The sequence below is a fragment of the Cimex lectularius genome, unplaced genomic scaffold (genome assembly GCF_000648675.2).
Source record: "Cimex lectularius strain Harlan isolate CLEC.00 unplaced genomic scaffold, Clec_2.1 scaffold137, whole genome shotgun sequence".
NCBI lineage: Eukaryota > Metazoa > Arthropoda > Insecta > Hemiptera > Cimicidae > Cimex > Cimex lectularius.
This window is the reverse complement of record NW_019392687.1, coordinates 1,128,228-1,151,351: the sequence shown is the minus strand read 5'-3', so window position 1 is coordinate 1,151,351 and position 23,124 is coordinate 1,128,228. Positions and strand designations below refer to the sequence as shown.

At 34.8% G+C, this 23,124-nt stretch overlaps 2 protein-coding genes across 3 annotated transcripts in view; one reads left to right on the top strand and one right to left on the bottom strand.

Annotated features, from left to right (window-relative positions):
- The window catches only part of LOC106664961 (glycine receptor subunit alpha-2-like), a 77,125-nt gene that overhangs the window by 15,034 nt on the left and 38,967 nt on the right, over window positions 1-23,124 (bottom strand). The window lies entirely within an intron of this gene.
- Window positions 19,383-20,494, top strand: LOC106664962. Its single transcript, XM_014391074.2, has one exon. It carries the CDS (start codon window positions 19,481-19,483, stop codon window positions 20,438-20,440), a length of 960 nt encoding a protein of 319 aa, XP_014246560.1. The 5' UTR covers window positions 19,383-19,480; the 3' UTR covers window positions 20,441-20,494.

Sequence of the window (23,124 nt, the reverse complement as noted above, 5' to 3'; positions counted from 1 at the left end):
GATTCAACAAGTTTTCCGAGTTTTCGACACCATTTCCTCTCTTCTAGAAAACAAAGGGTATTGCTTGGGTGCATTTCTAGATCTAGCACGAGGTTTTGATCTGGCATCGAAGCATGCTTTATAAACTTAAATGCATACCACCCACTCTTTAATATCTTTAATATCTAATAATCTGCTTCAGGGAGAGGTGCAGTAAAGATTTCTCGAAAATCAGACCGATTCAAGTCGGTGTCCTACAAGGGAGCATTTTGGGTCCTATCTTCTATATCAACGGTACTGCTGCCTTACCTGCACACTCCAGTACCATCATCACCCTTTGTCTAACTCGATTCCTATCCAAGCTAACTACAATGTCCTGCAACACCTTGAACATGTCGACTACTGCAAAACGTGGAAGACAAGACGGAATGGACAAAAATGTACTTAGTTCACTTTCACATTGAAAAAACAGTCTTGCCTTCCACTGCACATCTACAGAAAAGAAATACCTATTCAAGTTAAATACTTAGGACTATATCCAAGCTGGAAAATGAGATGGAAATCTTAGATTTAAAAAGACAAACATAACAGAAGACTTGAACAACTACAAAGACATGTAGGACCGAAATCCGTTTCGACCGTCAAACTAAACTAACTTTTTGCATGACCCATTACAGTTCGTGGTCCGATTGACCAATTAACACATTTTAATTAATTAATATTTATGAAAGGTATTGGTCGAGATAAAAAAGTCAGTGTCACGAGCGGGATTCGAACATTTGTCGCCGAGAATCAAATAGATTACACGGCATTTAAAAAATGGAAAAAAAGGAGGGAAAATCCGAGAGGTGAGGAAGAGATGGGAAGTTGGTGCCGAGCGGATCGAAGTCACGATAGCTCAAGTGGTAGAGCAGCGGCGTATCTAGCCGAAGATCGTGGGTTCGAATCCCGCTCGTGACCTAGACTTTTTATTTCGACCAATACCTTTCTTAAATATTTATACAAGACGTTGGACATACGGAGTGGAACGCTGGGGTTCTGCCATGCCATCCAACATCCAACACATCCGATCCTTCAAATCGAAAATCCTCAGACAATTTGTCAAAGCTCCTTACTGTCACTTAGGTAATTATACACAACGACTTTGACATTTCTTTTGTCAACGAACTAATCCGTTTCCGATTCTAAAAGTTTAACATCAACCTAATCCTACTGCACAAGCCCTCTCCACATATTTCGATACAAAACAACCTATTTTACACTCTGAATGAATTTTTTAACGCAAAGGTTGAAACAATGTTAAATAATAAAATGGAGACACTTAAAGATGTAAAATATATCGTATTCAAACAAGATATAAATCTTGTTCACGAATAAAAAATATTCATTCATTCAAGCGAACCCGTCACGTCGCTTAATCAACAAAGGCTGGTTTCTCTAATCACAGTGAAATTTATAACTGCCGCCACAAGTCTCACTAAAGGTAGGTGGAAGGAGATTCCCAATAGAAGAGGCATATTGGGTTAGCTGGAAGATACACGTTTTTTTAGTGGACTCACATTTTTTTGGCAAGAAAAAAAAGGTGTTGATCTGCAGACATTCAGCCTATTTCATCAAACAGCGATCATCGCACAAGGTTTTGATTTTTTTTAAACGAATATTATAATTATTTTATTATTATTTATTTTTTATTTACTATTTATTTTTATTATCATTTTCATTTATAATATTCGAGTTGAATATTTCATTTGTTTAAATTAGCACAAAGTTTGTTTTGCAATTCGTTTGTTTAATTGTTTATTAATGTAATCATACCTTAATTTTAATAACTTATTACCCACAATACAGGGTCAACTTTGTTTCTTCTTTTTTGTACTGTTAACATTTTTTTTGTTCCAATTAATTAAGTTTTTTTGATGGGATAAAAAGATAATTGAAAGATATTAATTGGTCAAGCGGACCACGAAAACTAGTGAATGTATATAATAATAATAATTAGTCAGTTCCCTTTTTCAACCACAAAATTGTTAATTTCAAATTGATAACATTAATTCAAAGTTTGTCTGATATTACATTACAAGAAATATTTTTGTTTTATAAATGTTCTTTTGATTTATTCATGCACACACTACTTTTCTGACAGATCAAATTTGTTCAAATTAGGAAAAGATTCACTCCTACTGGAAAGGATATAATATCAAGCCAATACTCTAAGGCATTTGTCCTCTGGGTGTATCGCTGACATTGAAGTTAGTGCTGTGATCATGTGAAATCACATTTGAAAAATGTAAAATTTCTATTCACTACAATTGAAAAAAATAATTGTTTGTTGTTTTAAGTATATTATTTATTCTAGTACTATTTTTACATCAACAGGTGTGTGTTTCTACATAAAAACATAGCAGTAAATTTAAATTAATAATAAAATGATTGTTGAAATTAATATACTTCTACGCTGTATCATTATTTATGGGGATTAGGGGATGAAAATAAAATTGGTTTCTACCATATATTTGGTGTTATTATCACATTTTGGAAGAAAAGTAAATCGTTTCTCCGTCCTTTTAAATGGCCGGAACTTTTAATGAGGTTCTGTTGACGAACAGACGAACGCTTTTGGATAAAATTTGTTTGTCTTGTTCTCAAGACCTGTCAAGACGGTAAGGCGAACAATTTTCACCCGTCACTCGTGAGAAGTGCGCACCGATATGGTCGTCCTCCAAAACAAGCCCCGGATCGATCCACGGCGCTAATTGTTCTCAAAATTTGAAGTGGCTTTGTTTAAAATTGCCTCGGAACGATGTTAAAAGAAAGCCTGAAAGGGCGGACCTCCAGAGTCAATTCCGACGTTGCAAATACCCTTTGACCTACTTAAATTTCTTTGTGAGCCTAATTGTAATTTCATTTCCCCTACTAAAAAGTTGCGAGTATCCGTAGAAGAATATTGAGTTACTTAACGGAATTATAAATTAAGTTTTTGAAGCCTGTCCTGGTGACGGTTGGGAAGAAGTATCAAAGTAAAAGTTCGAAGCGAGTCACAATTAAAATTAACTTTGGTGATTTTTTCCCACAAGCTTTCGAAGCGATTAAGGCAACAGATAGTTTGAGGAATAAAACCTTGATTTACAACCAATCAGAAATGTTTTGTATAAAACGCTAAAGTTTTCATCTACCTAACATCTAACAACTAGATTTCCGTTTTGGGCCAAAGTCCGCGCAGGTGCCCCTTACGCAGAGAAAGGTTGCTCGATGTGTCCCACATAATAGAGGCGTGTCATGCCTTGGCTCCATACAGAGAGCGTATAGGCATGCCGCCGGACTTAAGAAGAGTTCTCGAACACGGTAGCGAATTTCAGTCCCCTGTTCCGCTTTTTAGGGGAAATTAGGGTTTTTTATTGTATATAATATGTCTTATGTGTTGTAGCTTTATGTTTTATCTGAGTGCATGTATTTATTAGCGTGAATGGCGAGGGGTGAGGGTGAAATATAACGTCATCATCGCCCCTAGAACGTTGAGAGCGTAAGAGTGTGTGTTCGGGGTCGATGAGGGAATATTTATAAAAGTACTCCATCGACCCCAATCTAGAACAGTTTGAGTATAGGTCGGTGGAGGAATATGAAGTACTCCACCGACAAAACGGAATGAGTGTACAGTATGGATGTATTTATGTGTATGAATGTATTTATTTGTATGAATGTAGTGTTTGAAAAAGGTAAATAGAATATAGACTTAGTTGGAAGCTGAAATGACCTAGATGTCGGAAGTCCCAGTCAAAAAAAAAGTATAGATTTCTTAGAATGGTCAGTGTACCCTAAATTGATTTAGACTGAGTTGAAAGTAAATAATTCCTAATCAACCACATGTTGAACTGATCGAAAATGATCACTTTTCTTCTCTCGTGGTTTCTTACGGAAGTTGGTTCCAAAACAAAAATGCGTATGAGTGAAAAGAAAACCAGCGAGAATAGACGGACCCAAAGTGAATAATATGTACGCATATACTGGCTCTATTTGAAGCAATTTGTCGAAGCGCGAATAGGCAAGGATGCTATCAAAACTAACAAGATACAAAAAAAGAAAAAACTGCATACATCAAATTACTAAAAATGGGGGAAGAAAAGCAGAAAATCGTCTGAGAGAACCAAACAGCGAGAATAGGCGCACCAGGATGATCGGAAACGACAAAAATTCTTTTAAAAAATTGGAAAAAGCCAAAACCCTCCTTTCAGACCAAAACAGTGAAAATGAAAAAAAATGTGTCGAAAACGTATCAACTACTTAACAAAATCAGTCTGAATATGGTGAAATGTAGAAAACATTATGAGAGAGGAAAACATCGAGGATAACAGGACTAGGATGATCGGAAACGTTTAAAATAAATAAAAATCATACTGAAGATGTTGAACTTGGAAACTGTATGAACGAGCAAAACAGCGAGCATAGGCGGACCAGGAAGATGGGAAATGGCGAAACTACAAAACAAAAATGACGCCAAAGATGGTGAAATGCAGACATTTGATTGTGGGACCATAACAGCGAGATTAGACGCACTAGGGCAATCGGAAATGTTAAAAAAGTAATACTGAAGAGGATGAATGCAGTAAACTGTATGAACGAGCAAAACAGCGAGTACGAGCCGACCAGGATGATTGGCGATTTTCAAAATACAAAACAAAATTGCTCGGAAGATGGAGAAATGCAGAAAAGCATCTGGCAAAGTTATACAGAGACAAGGGGCGTACCACGGTGATCGGAAATGGCATAAATATATTAAAAAGTTCATGTTATGTTTAGTGATTTGATTGACCTTATTATTTCAATTAATTATGCTTTTTATGTAGGTCTTGGTTGAGATGAAAAAGTCAGTGTTACGAGCGGGAAAACTATTAGCAGAAGGTCGTGGGTTCGAATCCCGCTAGGGACACTGACTTTTTCATCTCACCGAAGACCTTACATAAAAAGAATAATTAATTGAAATTTATTAAGAAGGTGGAAAAAAAACCAAACACGTCAAAGTAAGTGAACCAGGGTAATAGGAAAATTTAAAACTACAAAAAACGAAAAAAAAAGATAATAAATAAATAAAAATAAATGGAATATGGAGAAATTCAGAAAACTGTATGACCGAGCAAAACAGCAAGAATAGGCAAATCAGGACGATTTGAAACGACTGAACTTAATCACACTGAAGATGATGAACGCAGAAAACTGTATGACAAAGCAAAACAGCAAAGATCGGTGGACTAGGTAGATCAGAAAAATTAATAATATTTACTAAATAATAATATTTATATAAGAAAAGACAAATATAAACAGTACAATTCGAAGCATAAGATAAATATAATCCCTCTTTGTTTTACTTATATATTTTTTAAATCAATTCTTGCTCCTATCAATATTAAATAATTATTAAATAGTATCAAAATAAACTATTGTAATTCTACTCCCTTTGCTTATTAGGCTTTAAAGAACATGGAACATCCGACAAAAAAAAGTTTTAAGGGGTTTTCTTTGAGAGGTCTTGTTAGAACGAACCCTTCAATTATGGGCGTTTTTACATGAAAATATCTTTTAATAATTTAAAAATTGACGACGAGAAAATCAACTTCCACTGATTGCAAACGTAAAATTTCTATTGAGCCTTGAGTTTAACTTTAAAAATTGATTGTAGTTTCTTCTGGTTGACAATTCTCTGCACTGTTATCATCAAATGAAAGGAAATAACTTCTAATTATCCAGTCTGGTACTATGTGCGGAAGGCCCGCACTCACAAAAATTGTTAGTAATGAAAAATAACAACGGGTAATTTGTATTTTGTCCTGTATTCAACTTTCTGTATTAGACAGGGCAATTTAGATGGCCGATAAAACCTTGGAGAGGAGTTTTATGCCGCTTCGAACCGTTTTTATTTCTTCCTCTGCACATCGGGCATAAAAGTTCCAAGGTGCGTGGGCGGCTCGGCTTGCACGTCAATAAAATAAAAATGAATGAATTTAATAAGCGTTATAGAAAATATAATCCGAGCATGGTTGAAACTGCTAATAATAAAACCACGTCGTAATTCGTTTTATTGCATGATAATCTTTTAAACAATTTGTAAATTAAAACGTTTGTATGATTCGTCTGTTTTTTGATCAGCTTATAGAAAATGGTTTTGTTGATTGTTTCAGGATTGTAAATCTTTTGGGAGTGTGATGGTTGACCAATGAGTGTAGATACGATCACATTCATTTTGGCGATGGAATGCCCTCTTCACCTGCTCAAATAACCATCTACTAATCACTGCTGACGATGAACATTCATAATGATATCAACGTTTCAAATCCTTTTGGAAAAATTTTTTTTCGCTGTTCGAGTGAATTTTACCGGAAATGTTGAAAAGGAGGTAAATTCAAAGTTTAAATCTTGTATTTACATAATTTCTGATATTTCTGATAAAAGTAAATCGAACAACCCAAAAGGCGTTTAGCATTTGGATTTATAAACGCTTAAATCTGCACATGTATGTACATATATAAACATGTACTGTCCACAGGCAATTCCAGATTTTGTAATTTACAGTAAATTACCGGCCTCGAGAATCATCCACCTCCGTGTTGGCAGTCCGGGATCAGACCACGGTCTTATCCATCAAGCCATAGGTTGGGTTTCAGGGGAATCAACAGCTAGGTCAATATAATCAATCAAGATCCAAACCCATTCACATCCTCATTCATTATTAAACACATTCTCTCATATTTAATATACATACCATTCACTCAATTATGGTGATGGAGTACTCGAAATTCATCCATCACCCTTTACACGTATTATATAACCTAATTAAGGATCAGGTGTACTCAATGTTCTGCCAACAAGAGCCTCTCACACTACTCATTCACACCAATAAATACATTTACTCTCAACACAAGCTAGGGACATAAAATTATCATTAACGTGTACAATAAAACAATACTGTTCCGTACAAAAATCCGAACCGAGAACTCAGATACTTGCTGACTTGCTCAACGATTCTCATATCTGGTCGCATTCCTACCCGCTCTTGATATTGCACCCTTGGACATGTACGAGGGCTTTGGACAAAAAGTAAGTCTCAAATAATCTGGATCTTGTTATACGGGGTGTTCGTCTACTCGTGTTACAAACTTTGCCCGTAGATTTTACATTCAAAATGGATCAGAAAGTCCTAATTAACTATGATCCGAATCTCAGCAGTTTCGGAATTATTCCACTTTTTCTGATTTTTTAAGATTTCACGACCTTGCTTCAAACAAACAATAATAACTCTAAAACTGAAAGGTTTTCGATAAATACGTTGATACCATTAAAAGCAACGTTAAATTTCCAATTAGATGTGATCAATACTAAACTTGTAAATTTTTGTGAAATAAGCGTTTTAGTAGCGAGAACTTGAAAAATTTTTTTTTTCATAGTTGAAAAATTCACTATGGTAATTCTAAACTACTATTTCCAAACTTAGAGACCAGCAAATTTCAGAAAACGTACTCCGTTTAATATCATTTTCAGTGGCACAATTGCTTTTTTAATTACTTTTTCAAAGATGAAGAAATTGATGAAGGAAAAGAATAAACCGTTTTTGGAGGATTGGTAAGGTGGAAAGATTAATAATAATAAAAAATAAAAAACTTAAGGAAATTTTGAATAAATTTATTAAACGTTTTTTACTTTTGATTCGAGATGCTTTCCACCCTTCGCTATGTATTTTCGATGCGCTACCCTCCCATAAAACCCGCAAATCCCGCACATAAGATATATATCAGCGTATTCTTCATTAGAAAAAGTAGCTATAGTATTAACAAGATATCACATTGATAACTAAAAACATTTTGAAGTTTTTATCCCGGAGAATAATAATACAATAATTATTTAATCAAAGTTGTAGTCGTGTTGGTAAATAAGTAAACACTTGCACTATTTCGGTTTCGAACTCAAATTAAAAAACAAGTTTAATAAATGCATTCAAAATTTCCTTATGTTTTTTTTAAATTTTCCACCTTACCAATCCGTCAGCCACGATTTTTTCTCTCCCATCCATTTCTTCATCTTTGAAAAATGTATTCACCACTAAAAAGAATATTAAATGGTGTACGCTGAAATTTGCTGGGCTCTAGGTTTGGAAATTATGGTTTAAAAACAACATCGTAAGTTTTTCAACTTTGAATTTTTTTTTTAAAGTTCTCGCTACTAAAACACTTATTTCAAAAACGTGTACAAGTTTAGTATTAATCACATCTTATTGGAAATTTAACGTAGTTTTCAATGGTATTGACCGACTTGTCCAAAACCTTTTAGGTTTGACGTTATCATTGTTTATTCGAAAAAAGGTCGTAAAATCTTAAAAAAATCCGAAAAATGGAATAACTCCGAAACTGCTGAGATTCGGACTATAGTTAATTAGGACTTTTTGGTTCCATTTTGAATGGAGAACCTACAGGCAAAGTTTGTAATACGAGGCCGAACACCCTTTATAGTCCGGATGAAGAAGCAAATTCTATATTTACTGCCAAGCTTTAGAACTATTTTAAGGTAACCAAAAGTAAGAGAAATGATAAATGGTGGAGTGAGTGTGCTGTTTAGTCTTTTTAAAAAGATAGTTCCTGTTTAGTGCAAGTTGTTTTCTCGATCCGGATTTCGAGCTTATAGCTCTTCATCAGTTGAAGGAATTCTACAACCATAAAAAAATAAAAAATAAATAAATAATAATAAATAAATAAAAATATATAAACAAATAAATAAAAACAAATAAAATAAATATATAATAAAAATATAGAATAAATGGTGTTATATTTCCCGCTTTTCGCAGGTTGATAATTGAGCGACATTAAAACCCAGCTTCTCAGCGGAATGAAATCTCTTTGGTCGTGGGATCGGGGGGTTGTTACTAAAAAAGAAAACTTGTCTAAATCGAACAAATTTTCGGAATTTAAGGATCATCTGAAAGAAAAAAAATTCAATTTAAATTTAAATACAACTTCCCTAGTTTTCGTGATCCGCTTGACCAATTAATATCTTTTAATTAATTAAGGTTTTTAGTTGAGATAAAAAAGTCAGTGTCACGAACGGGATTCAATTCAAATTCAAAAAGGTGGGTTGAGATGGGAAGTTAGTGTCCGAGTGGATCGAAGTCACGATAGCTCAAGTGGTATCACTCCACGATAGATCGTGGGTTCGAATCCCGCTCGTAACACTGACTTTTTATCTCAACTAAAAACCTTAATTAATTTGAATACAACAGTGTTACATAGTTCCAACAAAGGGAAGGAGCTAATGTGGTTTGAAAAATTTGAAATAAAAAAAATGTAAAATTGAACATGGAGATAAATGCATTAATAATATAACAGATTTTGATCTACCATCTATTTTAAATATGCACCTAAATAATATTAGACGTACAAAATAATCAAATTAATTAATTAAATTTTGATTAATTTTATCATTAATTCACTAATCTATTATGAACGTATCATTCATTTTTTATCTTTTATTAATTAATAAAAAAAATGAATAAAATAAAAAAAAGAGTACATAAAATGAAATAAATAAGTAAAAAATAAATAAATATTTATAATAAAAAATATCAAATAAATTGTGTTATAATTCCTGCTTTTTGCATGTTGTTAATTGAGTGGCATTCAAAATCAGTTTCAACCAGTGGAATGTCGCGTTGGCCGGGGGGGTTCAGCCTTAGAATTCATGTCGAGAGACGTGGTTGTAGAACTTCTTCAACCTGATGATGAGCTGTAAGCTTAGAATCCGTTTCGTTGAAAACTACTAACTGTGAGTAGGAACTATCTTTTTAAAAATGACCAAACGTAACCGTGGGTTAGGATGACGCTTCGTCCACGAGTCAGGTCCTCCGAAGGCCACGGGGGGGGGAGCACGTTTGCATATTTTATTTGTCGTTACAATATATAAAATCAACTAATCGCTTAATAAGCGCATTTATTCTCGGAAGATTTAACTCAAAGTAATAAATCACAGACCAATTACTGTGAGTAAAAAAAAAGAATTAAGAATTATAGTTTAGTTGTTAATTGCCGAGGCCGTTCCAGATCTGAAGAAATGGCACGCAATATCGAGCGGTTTTGCTAGAATGAAACCAGGAGAAGAGGAAAAATAACTCGAGGCCTCTGCCGAGTCAATGATTATTCATTGAGTTTGCCGGGTTCCGAGCAGGTGCACGATATCGCCTGGTACCGTGTCCAGAACAACAGCTGCTCCTCAATCGGATCAACGCAACACTTGGAAGACAATAGAGATCTTCCTTTGGACAAAATAAAACACAAAAATACGGAATCCTTTAAGAATATAGTGTCGCGTTTTTTATTTTAAAAATAAATAAATATATTTTTGGAAAATGTTACACCTGGACCATCCAATATCAATAAGTTATATTGAAAAACTAGCTATTTGATATGCCCGTCCAAGGTCTTCATGTTTCCATACGAATCCAGATTACTTATGTGATCAAAATTCTCTAGAAATTCAATTCCAAAATCATTTTCAAAAATAGCAAACAATACATTAAAAACGAGCTAATTAAGCTCAACAAGAAAAACATCCTGATTCGGTTAACTGCAATAAAATTATGTTGTAATGAGACAAGGCTCGATGGTTTGCTCTTGATAAAGGATAAAGGATCAATTGTTTTTTTTGAAAAAGGATGAGAATTATTTTGTAAAATTTGAAAATTATTAAGTGGTACTGGTACGGACTTTTCTTGTTTGAAAAAAGATGCACATTGAAAACAACGACAATTATTATTATTTTTTTTATAAACGAAGAAGTTGTACGGTTATCCATTTCAAAAGGCTATCTTAAAGAGATGTAAACTCAGAGGAATATAATGGAATTTTTTAGAAATAAATTGTACATTTGGTTTATTGAATATTAATATTCTTCATTAAACTGCTTGATGATTCATTAAGTTTAAAAAATAAAACACTCTTCGAGCAATCTGAACTGGGTAATGTGAAGTTGGATTCAGCATTTTGCCTTTCCCTGCTTATATCCCTGTTTTTGCGACACCTGACTAGGATCTTTTCTAGTCTTGAAAGTTATATTTGTCTACCTTATACATCATTTATAAATACTACATGATGTAATTTTTCATATTAAGCTTTAATTTTTTTCTTCTAAAGTGCTCTTTAATGCAGTATTTTTTATGTATTTTTTCATATAACGTATTTTTTAGATGAATTTAACAACTATGGCTTTTAGTCGCAATAGGCAAATGAGATTACGCAATAAAAATCTAGCTCCAGAAGTGTCAGCGTCTCGTCTCTCCCTGCTTATTACCCATCTTTTGCTACATTTGTGTAGGTTCTTCCCAGGAATATTGGTACAAGAAAGATGTTGGAGATGTAAGTGGGGGTAAAGATTGTCGATGCTTTACCCCAGGATTTACTAACGTCAACTGTTGTACAAATTTTGTATGGAGGCCTTTGGTTTGAAATGTAAAAAAGGAGTTTAAAATTTTTTATACTACGATTGACAAGATGAATTGGTTTTTATAAGAATTGGATTTTTTCGTATGTCCATATCGACATTAAGAATACTACAAATAAAGAATTTGTTAGCGAGGTGTAAGTCCAGCTGTGCAATAAAAACAAAAGAGCATAACATATTTTTAAGGAAAACAAAAATATCGACTGTGTATATTATGAGTAGGAATGGCCCCAGGATGCTGCCATGAAGGACGCCCGATTTAATGAAACTATAAAAATAAAAGGGAGTCCTTTGTGAGATATGGCATCTGTCAGAGTTAAGTATTAAAAGGATTGGAAAAGTAAGCAAGCTTTTGAGCTTCAACGGCAAATCAGTGACATACTCGACCAATACACACCGAAAAATACACCCGAGCAATTCGGTTTCTACTCAAGAGAGGCCCTGAGGTACAGGGCTGAAATTAACGAAAAATAAACTGGTGAGGATATTAGCATTTCAGCTATTTATATCAATTATTTAGGAAGAGATTCTCTAGGGTTTTACCTCAAGTAAAAAGTAATAAGTCTAACAGAACGATAGGAGCTTAAATGTTGGGTTTTGGAATGATTATGTAATGCAAAATTTTATACTAATGTTGTAAAATTCTTGTACTGTAAAACTTTTCATGATAGGCGGACTTTTTTAAATAATATTAATTAATGGAATGCAATACTGTAGATTAATTTGTAAGGAATTAGTATATAATAGCATCATTGTAATTGCAGAAGTGGATGATAATAAATAACTCCAAATAGCTCTCCAAAAATATCAAAAAGGAGGAAAAATTCGAAAGTTGGGAAGTTAGTGACCGAGTGGATTGAAGTCACGATAGCTCAAGTGGTAGAGCAGCGGCGTATTTCGCCAAGAGTCGTGGGTTCGAATCCCGCTCGTGACGCTTTCTTTTTTCTCTCAACCAATACCTTACATAAATATTAAGTAATTGAGATAATAAACAACGTTTGAGTGTTTCAAGTTGGAACTTTTTGGTAGTCAACGGTAATCTCGGGCGTCGAATGACCTCAGCCCTTTAATAATAATAATAATTATAAAATATATATGGCACGGAATTGATCTTGTGCTTTTTAGGTTCGCCGCATTCAAAGTAATTTTATTTTTGGCATCCGTTCTTTAAATTCCGAATTAATCTAAATATCGATTTAAAAAATTGTGTGACTGTGATTCTATGGTGTGATCCGCGTTGGACAGAGGTGGCCTGGTTGTTCAAGATAAGAAAGTTTTGCATTTGAACCCGTTTGGATCTTGAAAAGTGTCACCTTCACAAGTCAAAGAGGCCTCTGAAGATATATATCATTTCCTCCGAGCCGTTTCTTATGTGAAGTTATTCTATTTCAATAAACCAGCTCTCTGAGGAATAAGATAATGTCGTTGTTATCTGAACGGCCCCTCCTTCCATTTTACATGAGAAATGTACTCCAGGATATATAATTTTAATACCATTTTTTGTTATTTACGCTTTTTTTATGTACTTGTTCCCTCCTTCTTAGGAGTTCCTAATAAATTAATAATTGTTTTCAATTATTTGGAGTATTGGGCCAAATTAAAAAAATAGTCCGTTTGAAAACAGATTCCTGCTCAATTTCTTAATGAACTAGTACGTTTAAAAAGCAAAACCGCTTCCATCAATCGGAATTGTGTACTGTAACGAGGTACACCATGAAGAAGGTTCAGAAGAGACGGCGTCTGCGTCTTGCCTCTCCCTGCTTATATCCCTGTCGCAGCACAGTCTAAGGTAACACTCCTATCCCTATCATTTGGTCTTGTCATTATTCTGCCGACATCTGACAATGGTCTTCTGAACAACGGAAAATAATGGAATTTTGTAGAAATAAACTTTCCATTTGATCCATTGGATACTAAGATAATCAATTCAATTTAGAAAGCAAATGGCCTGCTACGGTCAGTTGGAATTGAGTAATGTTAACTAGACTTCGTTCCAGAACATCTTGAGGAAGCTCCAGAAGAGACTGCGTCTTGCCTCTCCCTGCTTATAACCCTGTTGTCGCAGCACCAGACTAAGGTCTTTTGAATCATTGACATAATGAAATCTACGAAAATTATTTTGTAGAATTTCAAATGGTTATGTAAATGTAGGGGAAAAAATCGAATATGTTACATACGATTATAATTAATTGGTTTTACATTAATTTTGGAATAATAGTTTTTAATGAGTTAGGGCTTCTGTAACAACTTAGTAACACTCCTATCCTTATCATTTAGTCTTGCCTCTTACAGCCTTCTCACCTTGCTTATATCCCTGTCGTGGGGACTCTTATATTTTCTGGTTTTGAAATAATCGGCATAGTGAAACCTACGAAAATTATTCTTTACAATTTTTCAAACAATTATGATGTGATTGTGTGACGTCACTAAATTGAAACACTAGCTTAAAAAGTACAGTGCAAAAATAATGGGATTATGTTAAATAAAGTTCAATTTTGGTGGTTGTATATTAATTTAATTAAAAAACTTTTTATGCCGTAGAGTTTCTGTAACACCCAGTTTTACATAGAGACGCCACAATGAAAATATAGCTTCAGATGAGATAAATTCAGCGCCTTCCTTTTCCCTGATTATATCCCTGTTTTCCCGACATGTGGCTAGGGGTCTTTTCTAGTCCTGAAGGAGGCAGCACACTGAACACTACGTAAAGTAATTTTTAAGCTTTAAAAAATAAATACTGTTTTGTATCTGCTCTTTACTGCTCTCTACTATGAATTTTTAGTCGCACCAGGCAAATAAGATGTCAAATGAAAATCTAGCTCTCCCTGGTTATTTCCTTTTTTTACTATGAAAATCTAGCTCTATAAAAAATAAAGGAAGCGTCTTGCCTCTCCCTGCTTAATTCCCTTTTCTTCGCGACATCTTGCTAGGGTTCTTTGCTAGTCTTGAAATTGGCGAATCACTACGCGAGGAAATTTTTCAAATTAAGCATTAAAAAAGGAATAATATTTTTTCCGAACGAATGTGCTAAAAAAGGATGAAATAAAGGGAAAATTATCATTATAAAACTTTTCATCCATCTTATTTTAACAAAATCATACAAATAAAAAATGTATATAGAAATAAAATTCTGTCTTTAGATAAAACAATTATTGTTTGGTATGCGAATTGTGTGACCGTTGTTAGGCCTTCTCCAGGTCCGTCTGGCTTCGCTGCGTGCTTTTTTAAATTTGACTTTCACCACAAAAGCGAATGAAATATGGGGAGAGGATTTACTGGCGTAGTTACAATACTAAAATAGCGCATGACAGAAGTATACAGCGAGTGCAGGCGGACCCAGTTCAGGAACAATACTCTACAACTATTGTACTTGACACAGTTGGATTGGGAATTTAGTTAAATTTATTTAACCATTACTTGTATTTCAGTTTTTATTTAAAACTTTAACGTCCAAGATATATACCTAGAGGTTTTATAAAAATTCTCCCATCATTTATCAGAATGGGCAAGGTATCTTCAGGTTAGCAAAATCTGGATTATCCATCAGTTCTCGTGATTAATAATGTTTAAGATGGTATTATCTGAATCAATCGTATTCCAATTTTATCTGAAACGTAATATTAATGATTCCCCATAGTTTCGTTTAATTAAAAAAATGGTTGTGCAATCCATTAATAAGTTTGTAGTCTATTTAAAGTTCTATTCTAATTACAATTCACTCGTTTAATAAAAGTTTGTGTTATGGCAACGGCTTTACCATTTTTAAACAGAAATATCGACACCGAATCTATATAGACTCTAATTAACAATTTTTAGGTTTTGAATCATTGCTTCTGATGAAAAAAAAGAATAGTTATATTTTTATTTTAGTTAATATTCTTGGTAAGCATCCTTGAGAAAAAATGGGCTTATCAAAACATAATTCACAGGAAAAATTGCAAGCAAAATTTTAAAATGAGCTTTGGTTAATTATCAACGCATTTTTTACTCTATTCCTAATCTTTTATATTTCTTTTCTTATATTTCTCGCGTTTTAAACCTACTAAATTTCTTTTATTGTTTCTCCAGCGAAGTTATGATGTTTTACGATATAACGGTAACGAACTCTCTTTTTTAAATCTTCTTGTTACCTCAAGGCCTCGACAATTTTGAACAATAATACCAATACCAATAACAAACACAAATATATAAAAATACAAAAACAAGATAACAACATGATAGTCTGGTTAGCATTTACCAAGAAGATATAACTCGGAGTAATTGGGGCTACTCCACTGTCATGTAATATGATAATTAATAAACAAACAATTCATTAAAAATTACCAAGTGAAGTTGAACAGAGTTTTATAATAAATCAACTGCAAAATATTTAATATTTAAAAAGGAATTAATTGAATGAATTAATAATAAAAAATGGATAGATCTTAAATGGCTTTCCATTGTAGTACGGAGTGTTGACACGAAATAATAACCCGAAGAAAATAAAAATAACAAGATACACAACGGATAGGTGAGAGCGGATCCTACCGAGGTTTCCCAGAGGTTTACGCATTAATAATACCTCCAACAGGCATAATTTACAGGAAAAAGTAGACACCGAGGGAAGGATTGGATAAAAAGGATTTGAATGATGATGGTTTATGACCGAATAAACAAACACAAATTCAAATATTGTAAAAATTTAAAATTAACGAGATCAAATCGAAATTTTATATAAAATTGTAATATGTGATTTTATATTGAATTATAAATAATGAAAAATCATTGATATCAAAATGAAATAATGGATTGCTTTTTTACCCTTTCTGTTTGTCTAAAATTGACTTTCTTTTTAATAGATCTTCGAAAATTTGTCAGAAACTAAAAAATGATGATAGCTCGAAGTAGTCCTAATTTACATGAAACAGTAATTTTCTTTTTCTTTATTGCCTAGTTTTCCAAAATATGTTTTTTTCTTTTATTTTTATTTTAAGAAACAAATACAATTCTATGCAGCCCCAGGACGATACCTTTATTCACCACGCAATTTATTGGCAACTTTGTTGTAATTGGGAGTCATATATATATATATATATATATATATATATACAATTCATTATGGTAATCACTTCATCATCCATGTAATGGGTGAAAATGGAGATTCTAGTAGTCGGGCATTATCATGCATTAACACTTATTTATTGCCAATAAAAGGAGCGGATAGGACACCAGATTCCAGAACAACTTCCTCCACGTACCTCAATGCAGTCAAAGATTCATTCTGTATGATAATCAATTCTGTACGACATGGATCTAGCATAACTGACTGAATCCTCAGAATCTCATTCTTCACCAGGTGCGGTTTGAAGCTGTTCGACACTTCTTGAAGACAGCGAACGATGTCTAACCCGTCTCTTTATCATGTCCCATATGTGTTGGGATTCATGTCTGAATAACGTGTCGACCAACTCATTGTGGTAATCCCTACATCATTCCTGTAATGTGTGATAACTCTAGATACAGCTCAAAGTGACGAGTGACTTTCAGACGAATGCCCTCAGTGTGCCTTAGTGCGGTTCCATCCCATACCATAACTGACTTTCTTTGAAAAGGCTGTTGCTCATGCATGGCATATGGAGCAAAGCGTTCTACACGTCTTTTCTTAACATGCGGTCCTGGTCATCTGATTGTCACAAACAGCCCTCATTGTTCAAGTCTCAAGAGAGATGCTGATTTGTGAATAGTCGCCCTTTATGCCAGTAATAAAGAACCTGATCCGGGACGTCGAATAGCCTATTACCACAAAGCCTGCTGATTACTTTTCTCATTTAGAGCTCACCCTTACACTACGGATAATTTGGAGTTGACTATCAAGGAAGACGTTAAATGACCGCACCGTACTGCGAAAAGAGCAATTAGAACGATCCTTTCTAGCCGTCCTACATCGTCACCATCTACCCTTCGATCAAGACTTCCAATTGTCCTAAATTACTTTAGACAGAATCGTAGATGGTAGAGCACGGCACACCCAGGAATTGAAGTATGTAACGCTACGTCTGCCATTGTTCAAAGCAACCACCCAGGGCAGAGCTTCTCGACTTAAAAACCACGCTTCTAAGAATTAATTTTTACAATCAAATTTGTCATTTCACCAAAGAAAAGGATTTTGAAAACCAACTAATTGACTCCACATATTGGCTTTGAAAAGTATGAAATTGATCGGTTTTTCTTTATTTTTAATCTAAAGAGTGTTCTCATTTAGAACACAAATTCAAAAATGTAAAAGGATTAGTAACATTCTATAAAGGTAAACAATAAGTTAATAATGAATAGTGTTTTTACGTATTAGGCCAAATATTAATCTTTATACCTAGTTATTATGGAGAATAAAGTGTCCAGTTTTTGTCTTTGAGTGAATAAATAATTTTGGTAATATTAATTTATTAATTATTTCATATTCTTAATGAAAAATGTAAAAAAATAAAATATGTACGTATTGAGTTTAGTTTTGAACTTTAGTTTTGTAGTAGGAAAATGTGAGGAAGGGCGATCGATCAATCCCAATGGCAAGAATTTAATTTCTGATGGTATAAACCATAATTTCATGTGCAAGCATTGTCGCGACGTGGAAGTTTTGTTATTCCCTCATTTAATTACAATTGAGAATGATTAAAGAAATTTCCCGTTCTTAGACGTTGATTAATCTTGACGGGGAGAGGCCAAGGTATAACTTTCGATCCGAAATACACGCAACCAAGATCAGAATCAACAATAAAGTAATGAAAGCCAACATTGATACCAAGGCACGGAAAGGTCTTTGTCGATATTTCTTGCATCGTCCTCCGAAACGTATAACATAATATCATTCACGGATTTTGCGTGACAGCCGGTTTATGGGTCTGTAGAGGGAGTGAGAGAGAGAAAAATACATTTTCTTCTCTTCGCTGAGCGATTGCTGTTGGTATCTGCAAAATAACGATATCCGAGAAAGTATTTTTATCCCAATGTTTCTTCGCGAAGGTCGCGTAGTATAATAGACATCATAGATCATAAATAAATTATAGACTTTTTAGAGTATAATAAATTATAAAAACACTTCATCAAATAATATATAAACAATGATTTTTATGGAAAACAACGGGAGTGCATTGTATAGTTTATTATCAAAATTGATTTTAACCTTACATACATTAAATGTTATGAATATATATCTTTTTGATTTTTTTTTTTTACGACGGTTCGCAGTAGAGGTTATATCAACCCTCAGGGTGCCGGTGTTTTTGAAAAAAAGCCCATTTGTAAGTATGTCGGGTTCGAATGCAGGGCCTCTGGATTCGAACCCGGACCTTTACCTTACAGTGATGAGCGCCGTGTCAAAGACTAAACCTTGCGGCCACCGACGCCCCTCTAAATTAATAGTTAGATATCAAATTAATAAATAAATAAAAATACGAATAAATAAGAATCAACAATACGAATCTGGGAGAAAAAAAATTAAAAATTAAATTGAGTTAATNATGTGGAATTTATAAGGTAAGAACCAACTTTATATTCCTTTAAAATACAAACTAAAAGAAGAATTATTTGTATTTTAATTGTATATATTTTTTTGATTTTTTTTTACGACGATTCGCAGTAGAGGTTATATCAACTCTCAGGTTGCCGGTGTTTTTGAAAAATGCCCATTTGTAGTATACCGGGTTCGATTGCAGGGGCGCTGGATTCGAACCCGGGACCTTTACCTTACAGTGATGAGCGCCGTGTCAACGCCTAAACCGTTGCGGCCACCGACGCCCCTTTTGTTTACTTAGTTATTATTAAGGAAAAAAATTTCCTAGACTAATCTACTTTTTGTTGATAACCGGTCAAAATTTCAATGAAAATGAAGATCCTTATCTAACCAGTTGAGAATACGTTTTAGAAACGAAACAACTGGGAAGACCACATGTTTTTATTGAATTAACACACACTGTTAGGAGGTGGTGAAGCCTTACGATTTTAAATCCAATAAGCCGTTCGACTGTAAACCCCCTGTGGTCAGTTTTGCTTAAGCATGGATGAAATACTGGATTGTTTTTTCGACCAAGTGTTTTCCGAGATGGAGAGGGACTCCTTATTGGCCAAATATAAAAGAAGGCAGCTGGTGGAATACTTGTCGACTGTGATCCAGGGTTGCACCAGGGTCGAGGGAGATTCGAACGCAGCTTGTCGGAAGTGCGTCGTCAGCGCGCTCGACTTTCACGACGCGACAAAAGGGAAAAACGGCCAAATCTGCCTCATGGGCAAGTACCACAACGTTCTTTACGTAGCCGCGAAACTTGCGTTCGACTGGAACTTGCAAGACTCCGAGGTCGTTGCACGTCTCTTGGAAGCGTTGTACCTCTGCGAACGAGCTTTCGACAGGCTCATGAGCGGTGCGATATTCGGCCCGAAAGCTTCAGGAGTGATATCAGGTTGGAAGAGCGATTTCGACACGATAGAGGAGAACGTAAACGCCGTCGGGTATTTTTTAGAGCACGCTTGCAGAGAAAAAGCAGAATACAAGACGAAAAACGGCCGTGTCCGTTTAGTCGACGTACCGATGGAAACGTACGGACGCACAACGCCCGCGACCGTGGCCGTTCAAGTCACTAGGCCGGATTTTCTTCTCCTTCTCCTACAACACGGGGCGCAAGTGTTCATCGAGAACTCGCCCTCCCCGTTGGAAGTTCTGCTGAAAAGACTGAGCGACTCCCCAGACCGGATTCCGAGCGGACTTCGCCAGTGTCTCTTCGTTATAATGAGAGTTGTGACTTTTCTACCGTGGAGGGGGGAGGAAGAATTTTTGGAACCCTATTTTCCAGGTTTGAAATTCATACCTGAAACAAGGATGGCGTCACCTCCCGAATTGAAACATTTCTGCAGGATCGCGATAAGGACGAGACTACACGAAAACTTTCAATTGCCAATTGGCATTTGGAGTCTACCTGTACCAGAATCTTTACAACATTATATTAATATCGAGGAAGACTGATATATTGTAATATAACATTTTACACCAATTTTTATTAAAATAATAATCTTTAAACCAGTTTTTATTTTACGATCATCAGCAGTTTCTAAGTCAGTTTTTTAAAATATGTTTTTAAATGCTGTTTTTCTTTTTTCTGCTTCTTGTTTTACTTACTTGCTACATATTGAGTGGACTTATTTGTCTCGTTATTTTACGTAAATTTTACATTTAAAAAAAGGAAGTGAAATTCATTTCGCGTCTTTATCTCCCCTCACCATATCAAACACTTATTCAAATTATTTCCATCTTCGAGAGTTTCAGTGCATTATAAGTCAAAGAAGTAATGTCTAGAAGGTAGATAAATATTTTTGCAATGATATTTTCATAAATAGGACAATTAAACAATGAAATGCCGCAATGTTTTAACTCTTTCAAATTAAAAATTGAGCATAGCGCATTGGGATCTGTTGTATTTGAAACTTCTGGTGGAGGTTACTACACTTACAGGCAAAACATTCCGCATAGTTGATTTTTTATTTTTTCGAACATAAAAAAGTTTAATTTTAAATTTTCTCATTTTTTTAACTGCTTATACTGTGTTAGGGGGCGTCGGTGGCAGCAACGGTTTAGACGTTGACACGGCGCTCATCCCTGTAAGGTAAAGGTCCCGGGTTCGAATCCAGCGGGCTTCATTCGAACCCGACATCCTTACATATGGGCTTTTTTTCAAAAACACCGGCACCCTGTGGGTTTATATGACCTCTGTTGTTGCAAACCCTCGTAGAAAAACAAAAACCAAAAACTGTTGTAAATTAGAATTATCATTGCAGAAGCGAATACATTTAATCTTTCATTTTTACTTTACTTTTGTTTGTTTTTGTTTAGTTTTGCTTGAATTTAAACATTTTATTCAGTCAAATTGAGTTTTTACCAAATCCAATTGGGCATCCGTGTTTAATTTGAATTTAAAAATACCTCTTAGTGCTGATTAGGTTTTCTTTGTTACATTTTCCTTAGCAATTTACATTTATGTTTTTACTTGTTAAAGCAAAATAGCGCAGAGTAAACTGTTAAAAAATTAAAAAATAAAGAACTGATTACTGATTTGTTTATAGTAGAAAAATTAAAACAATCAAATGGGTATATATAAACTGCTTGATTAAACTCAATTCATCAATGCTCGTTCGAAAATACAAATAGTGCTCGCCAAGACCCAAAATGGTAATTATTGTAAATTGGGGATTATAAAATTTCTCGCCAATAGAAGAGAGAACCAGATCAAAAGTAAGTTAGATTATTCTTGCAATCAAATTTGGACTGAAGATTTTCCCCTGTCTCCGAGTAATCCATAATTTGCAGCCAAAATTTTACAGCTCTTTTAAATACGTATGTTATTTAAGTTTGACTCTAATTTTACAAAATAATCTGACTAGGATCGGATCCGATATTGCTCCTTGCATCCTTTACTCATAGCAATACTATTCCCCTACCCCGATACTTCGCTTCATATGACTTAACGTATAGAAGACTGGTGTATAGAAGACAATGGCAAATTAAGATCAATGAAAGCAAGTCCAAATCTCTCGCAATGTTCGTATCTCAAATCTATGTTCGTTTCCTTGGGTTACACCTATATATTTATATATTATGCAGGGTGGGCGACCAAGACGAGAAGGGTTAAATGCCTGGGTAGACTCGTAACCCATCCCTAAAAGGTCCGGGACTTGGTCGGCTCACGGGTTCTGCATAAATCTCTTAGACCTGTTCACAAACCTCAAGATTTTGGACTATTTAATCTCGGAGAGTGATTTGGTGATGTCCTCTTCTTCAAAAGTTTCATTATTTCACTTTTCAAACTATCACACTCGCGAGGTAGTGCCTTGCCGCTTCTTCTTTTATTTCGCAAAAACGGCAAAAGGAATCTGGTAGAATACCCATTACGGAGTGGTGTCTTCTCGGTGGGCAGTGGCCCGTCAGGATACCTGTCAGCCGTCTAATTCCCTTCCTTGAGCTAGAGAACAGCCATTTCGATTCTGCTGGTTTGATCGCCTTAACAAACTCTTTCGATTGCCTGTGTCCGGGGGATAAATTCCACTCCCTAAGGAATTGTTTCATGCCCCAGTTGTTGATACTCTCTTTCGCTGTGCTCATAGAGTGAGGTAATACTGGTTGTGGCCCGACAAACGCAATATTAGAACCTTCTTTGGCCAGGACATCCGCCTTTTCCTAGCCATGGTGTCCTTTACGTGCTGGTATCCAAATAAGGGTTACCCTGTTCTCAAACCTGGAAGTGATCCTATTGATTAAATCTACAGTTTCCTCCACCAGTCGTGAGGTTGACAAACCTTTTTGTAATGACCTAAGACTAGCCTGATTGTCAGAAAAAATTCTAATATCTTTTCCCTTAATTTTATTTTCCATAAGTGTTCTACACCACTTATTGACGGCTCAGATTTCCGCCTGAAAAACTGAGGTATTATTACCAAGAGGGGAGGAGATGCTGATTCCTAATTTTGGTATGTAGATTCCTGCACCACTCCCTCTACCTTTGATAAGTGATCCATCTGTGTAGCAGTCTATGTTACAATGGTCATCATCCAAAGTATAATTATAATCAAAAGGGGTGACTACCTGAAAATGCTTTTTCCCCGAAAGGGTTTTAATCTTTTTATCACTAACGCTTAATAATTGTCCGTTAACCTTAC